This window comes from Setaria italica, chromosome I, assembly GCF_000263155.2.
Source record: "Setaria italica strain Yugu1 chromosome I, Setaria_italica_v2.0, whole genome shotgun sequence".
In the NCBI taxonomy this organism is placed as follows: Eukaryota; Viridiplantae; Streptophyta; class Magnoliopsida; order Poales; family Poaceae; genus Setaria; species Setaria italica.
Window position 1 is genome coordinate 7923096 of NC_028450.1, and position 11601 is coordinate 7934696.

Consider the following 11601-nt stretch of genomic DNA (forward strand, 5'->3'; position numbering starts at 1 on the left):
AAATATAGTGAAAAAAAGTAGTCGGCATTGTGACAAAAACACTGTGTGATTCCACGAAAGGTGGTCGTTGAGACTTTTTTTCTTTTGAGAGTCGAGAGCGTGTGTTGCCGCGCATAGGGTTTGTGCCTCCTTAGGGTGTAGCCGCTGTGAGCTCTCTAGCACTCAGTGCTTTAAACTTCGTGGCAGAGCCTCCTCACTCGGGGGGGCCGTCGGGGATCACGCGAGTCAAAAGCCAAAAAATGCTACTGGGCCATCGCATCAACGAGTCAGTTTCAGTTCTAAACATTCCCTCGGTACTTCCGGTACATAGATACAGCTGGTGGTAAAAGTAAACAGCAACACTTAACACCTGCGTGCCCCGGCATGCATATCCAACTGGTATGTCATCACACAACCAAGCATGCGATTAAGTCAGCTACAACTTCTCTGAAAAGCTACAACTCTTTGATGAACCACCGGCAAGTGCCGAGGAAGAGATGGAAGGGCATAACAAGGCTCCATAAAAGGACTGCCACTAGGGTTTATGAGGTTGCGGTGCAGGCGAGCCCCGGAATCAGCATCATATCTATCAGGCGTACTGTCTCTCACTCCTCGTGATATTCTGGGTTTTTCTTGAGAATTACAAAGCCCTCCAGTACTGGTGTCAGTGGAATGTATCTGCACAAAGCAAACCAACAGTAATTAGATTTCCGGGGAGAAACATATACAGATGGGTGTATAACAACACATTGTTAGTTCAAACTTCATTATTACTTTTCAGTAGCTAGTTCAGCACGCTCCCCTGCGGCAAGCAAGACGGGTGTGGAATGTGTCTGGAAGCCCGTAATCGTTTTGGGCCTTCCTGCCTGACCAACAACATCAACAGCTTGCCCAACCCGGACTGGAACAGGCAGGGGCTTCAGATCCTCATCCACGGTCAAAAGCATCCTAGGCTGTTTGCAAAATAGAGTTCAACCACAATATCCAACAGTTCTCTAATGCATTCATAGTGCATTCATAGATGTAGTAACAATTGGCTATGGAAACATACCTGCATTGCCAGGACAATAATGTAAAGGATGTAGTGATATTTCCCTAGGATGGTGGATTTCATATCAAGGCAGGCATGCAAAACAGTTACAAGTCCTCCCAGTGCCATCCTAGAAAGACCACAAGGAAAACAGAAAAAAGATTGAAGCGTATTCCAGTGGTATTCACATGTGAATTGGGTATTCAGATATAGTCACTTACGGGGAAAGAAGAAACCGATCAGAATGGTACGGAGAAAGGGTCAACAAGCCCTTTCCAAGGTGAACGAGCCCCTGAGCAATTCTTACCTGATGAACACAACAAAATTAGTCAACACATGCAACTTACACAACCAAGAAACCATCATAGTAAATGGATGCCAAAAGATCATTGTGGAGCTATGCTTACACAAAACAGATGAGCAGCTTCTTTGTAGTAATAACTTGAAAGGTTGCGAAGCATGCCAGCTATTCTGGCATTGTTTGTCCCAGCACCAATCAAACCCAATGAGATGATTGCAGCCTGGAGAAAGTGTAATTAGGATGTAAGATTGACTAAGTAAGAAAGGAACAGCTAGATACAAAAAAAAAATACGAACCATTGATACATCAGCATCTGCGTCATGACTCAATCTGCTCAGTGTGTCCATCACATTTACCTGAGAAGACAAGTATTAGAAAAGCACCACCGAAAACCTACTAAATGTCCTGGCAATATTATGCAACCTATTCAAGTGAATGCACCACTGAAAAACTACTAAATGTTTAAATCGTCACATTCCCAAACAGAACAGAGTATTTTTGTGATTCGAAAGAAGAATATACAACAAGAAATTGTGTAACACAAAATTCAGAACCTTGCATAGGCATATATGATGTAGATCACAATTTGGTTTATGATATACACAGCGAAGTTAACTTGGCCACACTTTAAATAATGAGGACACCAAGCAAAATTTTAGCGTTACAGTAAAATCTATCTTGCTTTGATATGATTAATTTCTAATATGGCACTAGATCCAACTTGAAGTCTTGTGTTCTGGGCTTATATTAACAGTAAGAGGGAAGAAAAGGTTTTGAATTGAGAAACGAAAAACAGAGTTAGCTTACAAACCAAACTTTGATCCAAAGATTGTGGTCAACATTTTTTTATAAAAAAATTATATCAATAATACATTGAGAATAGCACATGTGCTTTGTTGTGTGTGTTTGTTGGTGCAAGTGCATCCTTTCATGCAGTAACTCATGGTCTCATCAGAGGGACATTTCCAAGCGCATGTAACAATTGTCAATTTACAAACCTCCAAAAGGATTCAAATATAATACAGTTTTACATAAAATCCAAGTTCTTAGCACTTCACTGATCAGGCATAAATGATTTGAGCAGGAGTTTCATATTTCTGAGAGATTTAGGATGTAAGACCAACTTATCCACATACCTTGGGATTAGATATACAGAGTATACCAAGAGCAAGAGGAACTGCACGTCTGATATTCTGCTCGCCATACTGCAAAAGACGCTCAAGTGAACGTACGGCCATTTCAGCTCCTAATTCTTCAGCCATAGCAATAAGAGCAATTCCAAGGACAGCTGGCCCTTGGTGTGTTTCGCCCTTCTCAAGATGCTGTGAGCAAATGCCAAGAAGTTTCTGAACCTGCAAGCAGAGTTGGAATACAATTATTCAAATCAAACAACCCAAATTTGGTACAAGTTTGAAGTTGCTAGAAACCTTTTCCAGGATATTAAATACCTTAAGCACATTCCCTGTCCCGGCATATGCCAGTGACATTAGCGTTACATCACAGTACTTCCCTATCTTCTCATCAAATGTTTTAGAGACCTCCGCAGTAGCCTCTACACTTTCCTGAAATATGAATTGGCTATCAGTGTTCAGTAATAGCTAAACACATCTTTGAAAGCCACTAAAAGTGACCTTTAAAAGGGCAGGGACATATATCTAGCCTACAATTGGAAAGTGGCATGTGGCAACAGGGTAAACAGGAAGATACTTCAGATGGATATGTTTAATCCTAGCAGGAATTTATTTGAATACTTAATCTACTCAACAAAATTGCAAAGTTTGAAATCAGAAGTCTCCAGGTTGCTTAAATCACCTGTTTTCCAAGATATAGAAGGCCAAGTGCAACGGGAAGCAACCGTATAATAGGCTCTGACAACTCGGCCTCACTACGCTCCATCAAGGCAAATATGATAGACTGTGCAATCTCTTCATTGCAAGAACCAACAAACACCAATCCCAAGGCAATGGCTGAGAAGACCAAGACCTCCAGAGGTGATTGGGAGTCACCCAACACAGCAGAAAGATGCATTTTGAGCTGAAATTTAAGAAACGATATTAATAAGAAACATGTAACAGATCGATGGGACAGTAAGACAGTAAGCACAATTTTCCACCTCTTCTTTCTGGGAACCAGCATATGCAATTCCAAGACCCAATATTGCCCCAATACGAATGTTTGAGTCATCCTTGCCAATATACTCCATGAGAATAGCAAGCGCCTGGCAGAAAGGTTAGGGTATTAGGGGGGGTAGGGGGGCAAAAGAAGATGCATGGAGGACGGGATCAAGAGGTTTATAATAAAGTAAAGTAACATACAGGATCACAATCATTCTTCACGCTGCAAGTGACAATTCCAATACCTAGCAAAGCTCCAGCAACAACATGAGTATCATTACTATGCAAGTATTTGTCAAGCTGAGCAAGCCCAGAATCAGTATCCCACAGGAGAATCATTCCCTGGAAACAAGTTATTTAACTGTTAATGGATAGTTCAGACAAAAACAAGATTCTCAGGTTAAAAACATAAAGAATACTGTAATTATACCAGACTAGCTGCTGCGCTGGCTTTTCCGTGTTCCTTGTTCTTGAATAACCAGTTTCCAGAAGACCCACTGCTGGACGAATCAGATGGAGCGGTCATCAACTTGTCCTGCACGAAGTATATAAGAAAACTTAAGATGCACTATTTTCTCACAAACAGGACCACAACTGTTTCATCTCAAAAGCTAACCTGGCCAAACCCAGCGTTCACAAATGCATTGACGAATGTTGCAGCCAAATTCTGTCTTGCAGAATCAAGACTAGAGCTGGCACCACGGCCATCAATCAAATGGACCTACAAATTGCACAACCACAATTATTATGGATGATGACTGAATTGTGCCACCAAATACAGTAAGCAGTAAATATACATCACCTTGTATATATCCTCTGGAGATTTTGGCTCCATGACCTCAATATCACGAGCAAGAGTAAGGTATCCCTCACTCAGCTTAGTATTATTAACTATTTCTTGCAAAACCTCCTTGTCATTGTCATCAGAAGCTATCTCATCATCAATCTCCATAGCCAAACCCTTCAGAAGAGGAAAGATGATGGTTCAAAACCAGGGGAAAACAAGATCATAATGAGGTCCATCTCAGTGTTGTGTGCTAGCCACTTGCCATGATTATGAATATATGTGCACACATGGTATATGACATACGAAGAGGAGAATGGGGGTGGAGAGGGGCTTACATGGCGTGCTATGATGTATGAGAACTGTTTCTTGAGCAGAAAATCATCAGTTGATGTGTACACTTGCTTCACATACTGCATGGGCTACGGACATTTAAACGTGTGTTAATATGGGTTTGGTTCTTAAATGAAGTGGTATGGCATGAGCTAATTGTGTACTCACTTTGTCAAGTTGCAGAGCAATTCTCAAAGCACTTGCAAGGTCTCCAAACTTCATGTAGATGGTATATGCTATGTCAAGTGCCAACATATCATCAGGAGCAGGAAGATATCTGCACATTTCACGTTCAGGAACAGAAAAGTGTTAGTTTAATTTCGCTGAAATTCAAGTATATCTAAGTTCCACATTCGTTCTGACATAGAGGGCAAAAGCAATACCACAGAAAAGCACACAATATGTTACAAAGAGATGCATGCTTACTTGGATGAACTAGTAAGGTACAAGCAAGCTCTTTTGTAGTTTGTAGCGTCCACATGCTCAACTAGCAAATCAAGGTCTTCAACCTACAAACGAATGAAATTTATGCATCAGTATATTCATTCGCGAGAAATATTGGGGTGTACTCTGAGAAGAACAAGTAATATGGATTGAAGGTACCTCCATCAGAAGATCCACAGCCTCAGGTTCAGCATTATGCTAATAAAAATAACAGAAGATAAAAAAGTTAGCACACCTAAAAATTCAAGAGAAGAGAATAAACATTCAACCATGAACTCTAATCAGAACAAACCTTCATGTGAAATGAAATAATTTGCTGCACGAGCTCCATTAGGGCATCAATGGGCAAGTCATCATCCTGGAAACAATGAAAACCACCATTAGAGCTTTGAAAGCTAAAAAATGGAACAGAATAAACAGGGTCCACTACTTAATTCCACTATTGCCCAGTAGCATGAAAAGAAAAATAAAACAAGAAACAATAAAGGTTTTGCAGCAATTTGCAATGAAATTTGATCTTGGTTACCAGGTACGTGGGACTAGAAATGCTAGATAAATGGGGTAGAACACATAAAATGAGCCAGGAAGGAATGAAATGCAGTTGTTTACCGTGCCAACCTTATCAATGAAAACATGCTGTGACTTTCAACTATGCAACAATCAACAGTAGAAGCTCATGCGATTCAAAACTCTAAAATTTCAATGTGGTAGGAAGTTAAGACAAAAACAACCAAAGAACAAAGTTTTAAACATTTACAGGGCGTTAAATAGAAGAAACAAGCACACTAAGTTATAACAACATTACAAAAGGATTCAAGAATTCTACTATAGCATGGATATGAGGTCAACCTGACGCTTTTGGAACTCTTGTGCGATCTCACCGGCCAAATTCCTGTACATGAGACACAAAATGAAGTAAATCCAAACGAACAGGCAAAATAGACATCTCTTGAGATATTGATGAAATAGTCAACAACAGCATTTCAGGATGATATGCAAAAAGTTTCCTCTGAAATAAAGCTAGTATAAAAAAGGTTCATGCCTGTCATAAGTTGAACTGGATGTGACCAAGTATGTAAACAGTGTATAAAGGTTTATTGATTTGTTCATACCTTACGTATTCATGACCCCATGACCCGATGTCACCTTCAGAGCCCAACAATCGATACTTCAGGCTCTCCTGAAAATAATGTGGGAAATCACATTTTCGCAGATGGGCACAAGGAGTTGCATGGGAATAGCTGAATTTTTTTTCCCCAACAAAAAACGAATATCTTGTCTACCACAGTGGGGGTGAATACAGCAGGCACATACCCTTTCTCCTTCAAGGGACATTGTCAAAGCTAACACCGACAAAATGTCCGCCATGTATTTCTGGGAAACAGTAAGATGAGATCAGCACTGTATCAAACCAATCTAAATCACAACTCACAGCACAACTGGGTGATCAGCACTTCACACATACCTTCAGCTCAGATTCTGGCATGGTCTCAAAGTAGGACTTGAGGGTTCCATAGTGTGGGCGGAGAAATTTCAGCGGCTTCGGAACAGAAGTCATTGAGCTTGTGGCGGAGCGGATCTCCTGCCTGCAGATTAAGTGACAGCAAAAGGAGTTACACAAGCTGTTGGTTTGCACAAAACTACGGCAGCAGCGAATCAAACTCATCTTAATTTTGAGCCTATGGCGAAAAGAAATCATACGGCATGCTGAATTCAAGTATTCAACCACACATCGTAAACCTAGAACTATGAGCCCACACCACAAAAACTTTGCTAGGGCAGTGATGGTAAATTTTAAACCTAGAACAGTGAGCTCGCACCACACAAACTTTGCTACAGGGGGAAACGCAAACTGAATCTACCTCATGCTCTCGAGGGCGAGCTTCTGGACACCAGGATCTGAGTCCTGCGCTCGCAGGACGTACAGCTCCAGTTGCTCCTTAAGAGCCTGGTCTTCTTCGGACTGCGCCATCGAACAGAACACGTCAGTCCAAGCCAAACATCAGATCGGATCGAAGCAAAATAGGGCGAGGTTTTTTAGCGGACAAACCAGATCGTCCTCTTCTTTCTTCTTCGCCTTCTCCTTCCCTTTAACCGCCGCCGGCGGCGGAGGTTGCGAGTGCTCGGACGGCGCGGCGGGGTTCGGCTGTTCCGGCGCCATGACGGCTCGGCGGCGGACGGGTGGAACTTCTGGCGAGAAACAGACGCGAAGCAGAGGGGAGGAAACTGAGGAAAGGAATCGCCTTTAGATGCGAGGAGGCGCCGCACGCAGGGCGAGTCCTCCCTCCCCCTCTCCGCTCTCCGTCGCGAGGCCCAGTTCTGAGGCGAAGCCGAACTCTCTCTCTAGTGGGCTCGGCCCAGTTCGGTCAGCCGTCAGCCCAGTTCGGCGACGGTAGCGTGCCGACCTCCAGGTTTTGTGGCCATCTCCAACACGTTCGTCAAACCAATTTTGTCCTATAAAAAATGTTTGGAAAACTTGGTTCCATAGCACTGAAGGATCATAACTTCTGTAAAATACCACTGAGCTGAAAGGTTGAAACGTTAACGTGAATTAGCATTCTGTTAGATTTTGGCAGCAGTTCTGTTAACTTGAACAAAAATACCCCAAACCGTTATAACCCATAAGAAACGCATGCACATGTGACGAACTGGCAACATTTAATCATAAACATATTTTCCATGGCAGCATATGCATTAAATATCGATCAACAACATAAGGGCATCATTTCAACATGTTCTGGGTCAATTTCATAAAGCAAACAGCAACAGTCAAGTCTCACTTCAGCACAGTAGCTGTTCATACATCGCTAACTCAGCACAACAAATAGTTCAACGTGGTCTACTTAAGGATCACACTAGCACACACAACACAAAATGAGCTTTTACAACCAGCCTAGTTTATAATCAGCCTCCTAGCAATTCCTCCTGGTGAGATGTCAAGTTGAGTTGCCATTCTTCTTGTAGGCCCTGGACTTAGTGGTGTATTTGGTGGTCTTGTTGGAGTAGAAGTAGAAGATGACATCCGTCTTGTAATTACTCCTGGACTAACTGGTGCTTAAGCAACTAAGGCAGTTGAGGTGCTTGCTGCACCAGCCTTGGAGTTTTCAGAAGTTTTCTTGGATTTTGAAGTACCAGCCTCTCCTTTCCTCTTCCTACACAGCAGCAATTTAATCAAGCCATTATGCAGCAAAAATGTTGGTGCAACAAAGCATAGTAATAAAATGACAGGAGCTTAATTTACCTAGATTTGGAAGGAAGTGAAGGTGGTAATTCAGCACCAAGTTCAGTTGGGGCCTCACGGCATCCCTTCTCAGTATGCCCAAATTGGAAGCATCTTTTTGCATTGGTAAGGGCCCCTTTTTTTCCTGGCTCACCTCTACTCTTGATCCTTTTGACTCTTGGCCTACCTGTAGACCTTTCTAGCTTTGGAGGCAACATTATCAATCTCACGCCATTCTAACTTGTCAACCATCGGGTTGACTTCAAATTGATAAGCAGCCTTGAAATGCTCAAGTGAGTAGTACTAATGCACATAGTCATCTAGTTTAACTTGTCTCAATGAAAATATGAAACAAACAGCATGGGTGCAAGGTTTACCAGAAATTTGCCACTGACCATATGAGCATGTTTGAAGCGTCCCCACATATGTAGAGGCTAAATGTGATACAAATATCAGTCCCAGGAGGCTGATAACACATTTATTCGACAGATAATTCAGTTACCGAACAACTCCCGAGGGAGTGGGCGTGAGAGCCACGCAGCGATAAGAAGTAAATAAAAAACAGCGGCTAACCAAGCGACTGCCAAAAGACAGCATTCGGGACTACACGGCAGCAGCAGCATCTTGGAAAGGCCAACACCACAAGCAGCGTTGGGTGCGGACACAACCTCTACTCAAGGTCTTCGGCGATGAAGTCCGAGTCTTCCTCTGTAGTAACGAAGCAAGGGTGAGTACGAACGTACTCAACAAGTCCAACCCCATCCACGGAGGGGGATACAAGCAAGTATATGCACAGGATAAAACAAGGGTAGGCTAGAGTTTATTTGCAGTAAAGCTAGATTTTCAACACATGCATAGGCTCGTTTTCAAACAAATTTTTGTAAAGCTTTTCTTTAGTAACCGAACAAGGAGTGGGGTTGATCCTACACAAAGGATCCAAGTTTTTATCGCTATCGGACTCCCCATGCGCCATAGCGCACGGCACGACCGCCGGACTTTTCCAAAATCCAACACACACGCACACACGCACACGTGACCATCTATGCCCAAGTGCTAGTTATGTGACCAAGCCGTAACTCGTCCAATGCCGTGGACACGGCTACCCGGATAGGTTTTAACTCTGCAGAGGTTGTACACTTTTCCCACAAGTAGGGTACCGCAGCACGATCACCTTAGTGCCGGTGCGGATCCTAACAAAGCCATTACCTACCTTAGCTAAGACTGGCTAGCCCTCATGGGAGCACCCAAGGGGTTCACGGCTCATCCACGAGACCGTAACCGGGACCTAAGTCACCAAGATCTTACTCCTTTTCCATGGGCTCCCGTTGGTCACCAGCACCCCTGAAGACTAACAGTTCAGCTAGTGGGATTTATGCTAAGCCGTTGCCCATACAACGGTCGAGTGGTTGCACGATGGTTGAATTAGGCAAGATGACACATCAACTCGGTCCTTAACCCCGACAAGATGGATATCTCCCGACATTGCTCAACCACCAAGGTACGAGCACAACACCCTGGCATCCCACACGAGAAATACCCATCCATCCTATCTACACATCCTTTTTCCTTTGAACCCAGAAAGCCATTTTCCTTACTTGCACACACACACACACACATTTATTTTCCGAAAACATCATTGTAGTGGTGATTGTATTTAAGTAGCAAATCCCTAAGCATTCTAGCGGTGGTTATCGACCAAATAGAGCGAATCATATTTAGAGACAACCATAGGATAACAAGGAATGTTCATAACAATCAAGGGGTGGCTATCCAACCATGTCTTGCGATGAAATAATATGCATTTTGTAAAACGGGCCAATAGGTTGTGTTTGAAAAAAACTAGCTATTAAATATGCATCAAAGTGTGAGATTGGACTTGCCGTCTTCAAAGCCTTCCGGGAGTTCCGGCTCGTGCCGCTGGTCCTCGGGCTTGGGCTCGCGGTCAAACTCCTCCTCGGGATCCTCCTCGGGCAATCCGCGATATACGGCACACACAAACGGACACACAAATAAATAAAAGAAAGATCGATTTTTAACCGTGAGCTCCGAACAAAAAACGTGAACGGAAAATAGGTAGAAAGATTATTTTTGGGAAATTTGGATATGGATCGGCGAAAGTATTCTGGAGGATGAAGTGGTGAAATTTGGGATTAATTGGAGGAAGTTTGGCGCATGAAATGACGGGTTAAACATGAATTAGGGGCTTAAACAGGAGGTTTAGGACTGATTGTAATAAACCAGGGACCTATTTGTAATTCTTTCCGGAGGTGGAGGGGCTTGTCTGTGAAAATGTTATGAGAGTGGTGGAAGGACCCGTTCGTAATTTGGGAGAAGATGGGGGTCAGATCGGGATTTTTGGGAAATTTGTTCCTTCTTCTTCCAGGGATCAGAGGAAGAGAGAGGAAGTGGAGGGTGGCCGGCGGCGGCCGGCCGGCCGGGCCTCGCCGGCGGCGCCGAAGGTCGGGGGGAGGTGGAGGGAGGAATGGGGATCCCATTTTGCCTCACCTCGGGCGGGTGGCGTTGGAGGAGGGGGTGGGGCGCCGGCGTCCGTGGGGCGGCGGTAGCGGCAGGGAGGCGGCGGTTTGGCGACGGGCGGCGCAAGGGGTGGAGGTGGTGAGCTGGGAGGAGATGGGTCGGCAAGGGAGGCCGGTCGTGCCCCTTTTATAGGCCAACGGGGGGGGGTGACCGGCGGTAGGGGCCGGTTATTGGCCGGCGGCGTGAGCTCGGCGGCCACGGCACCGATGGCATGCCGAGCAGGAGGTAGGGGCCGGCGGGGCGGCGTGGTGTGGGGCCGAGACGGCCGGCGCAGGAGGGCGGCGGGCGGGGCCGGGGAGGCCGGCGCAGGCGGCAGGCGGCCGGGGACCGCTCCGAGCGCGCGGTCCGAGGGAGGCGGTGGCGTGGCCGGCGCCGAGCCCCAAGCGCGCGGAGGCCGGGCGGAGTGGCGCCAGTAGAGGTGGCGCTGGGGGGAGTTAAGGAGCTGGGGCCGGTGGTGCGGGCACCAGGAAGAAGAAAGAGGAGGAGAGAGAAGAAGGAAGGAGGAAGAAGGAAGAAGAAAGAGAAAGAAAGGAAGAAGGAAAAAGAAAAGAAAAAGGGGAGGGAAAAAGAGAAAGAAAAAAAAGGAGAGGGACCGGCGGCGATTGCGGCACGCGATCGAAGCACGCGCGCGGTGTCTGACAACGGCACGCGGCAGAAAATACGGGCACAAATAAAAAGATAGGGGTCGGCTTGGGTGCCGGGACGGCGAAATCACCAGGGAGATTTTCGATTTCCGGGAGCTCAGCGGTAAAAATATTTTGAAGGCGATTTTCAACGGGTGTTTTCAGTTGGTGATTTTTGCGGATGTTACAATGTTCCACAACTTGCCTCCAAGAATAGTTGTCTTTAGTCAATCTAGAT

General features: G+C 44.9%; 1 protein-coding gene across 1 annotated transcript; it reads right to left on the reverse strand.

Annotated features, from left to right (window-relative positions):
• Positions 1 to 228: 228 nt before the first annotated feature.
• Positions 229 to 7216, reverse strand: LOC101778966 (26S proteasome non-ATPase regulatory subunit 2 homolog A). The gene is made up of 25 exons (XM_004951847.4): positions 7036 to 7216; positions 6848 to 6948; positions 6451 to 6571; positions 6300 to 6359; positions 6098 to 6165; positions 5835 to 5877; positions 5278 to 5343; positions 5145 to 5183; positions 4968 to 5050; positions 4710 to 4818; positions 4547 to 4630; positions 4227 to 4385; positions 4041 to 4145; positions 3855 to 3959; positions 3626 to 3766; positions 3424 to 3528; positions 3123 to 3344; positions 2759 to 2872; positions 2447 to 2662; positions 1607 to 1666; positions 1417 to 1530; positions 1231 to 1316; positions 1031 to 1139; positions 754 to 932; positions 229 to 657 (listed from the first exon to the last, which is right to left on the reverse strand). Exons 1-25 carry the CDS (start codon positions 7144 to 7146, stop codon positions 585 to 587), a joined length of 2673 nt encoding a protein of 890 aa, XP_004951904.1. The 5' UTR covers positions 7147 to 7216; the 3' UTR covers positions 229 to 584.
• Between the last annotated feature and the right edge of the window lie 4385 nt (positions 7217 to 11601).

What these genes read in the sequence shown, in the direction of transcription:
- LOC101778966 (XM_004951847.4), bottom strand. Translation starts at nt 7,146, where the DNA reads ATGGCGCCGGAACAGCCGAACCCCGCCGCGCCGTCCGAGCACTCGCAA. An exon ending in TCTGTATATCTAATCCCAAG is followed by an intron (nt 1,667 to 2,446) that starts GTATGTGGATAA and finishes TTGTCTTCTCAG; the next exon opens with GTAAATGTGATGGACACACT. An exon ending in CAGATGCTGATGTATCAATG is followed by an intron (nt 1,531 to 1,606) that starts GTTCGTATTTTT and finishes CACTTTCTCCAG; the next exon opens with GCTGCAATCATCTCATTGGG.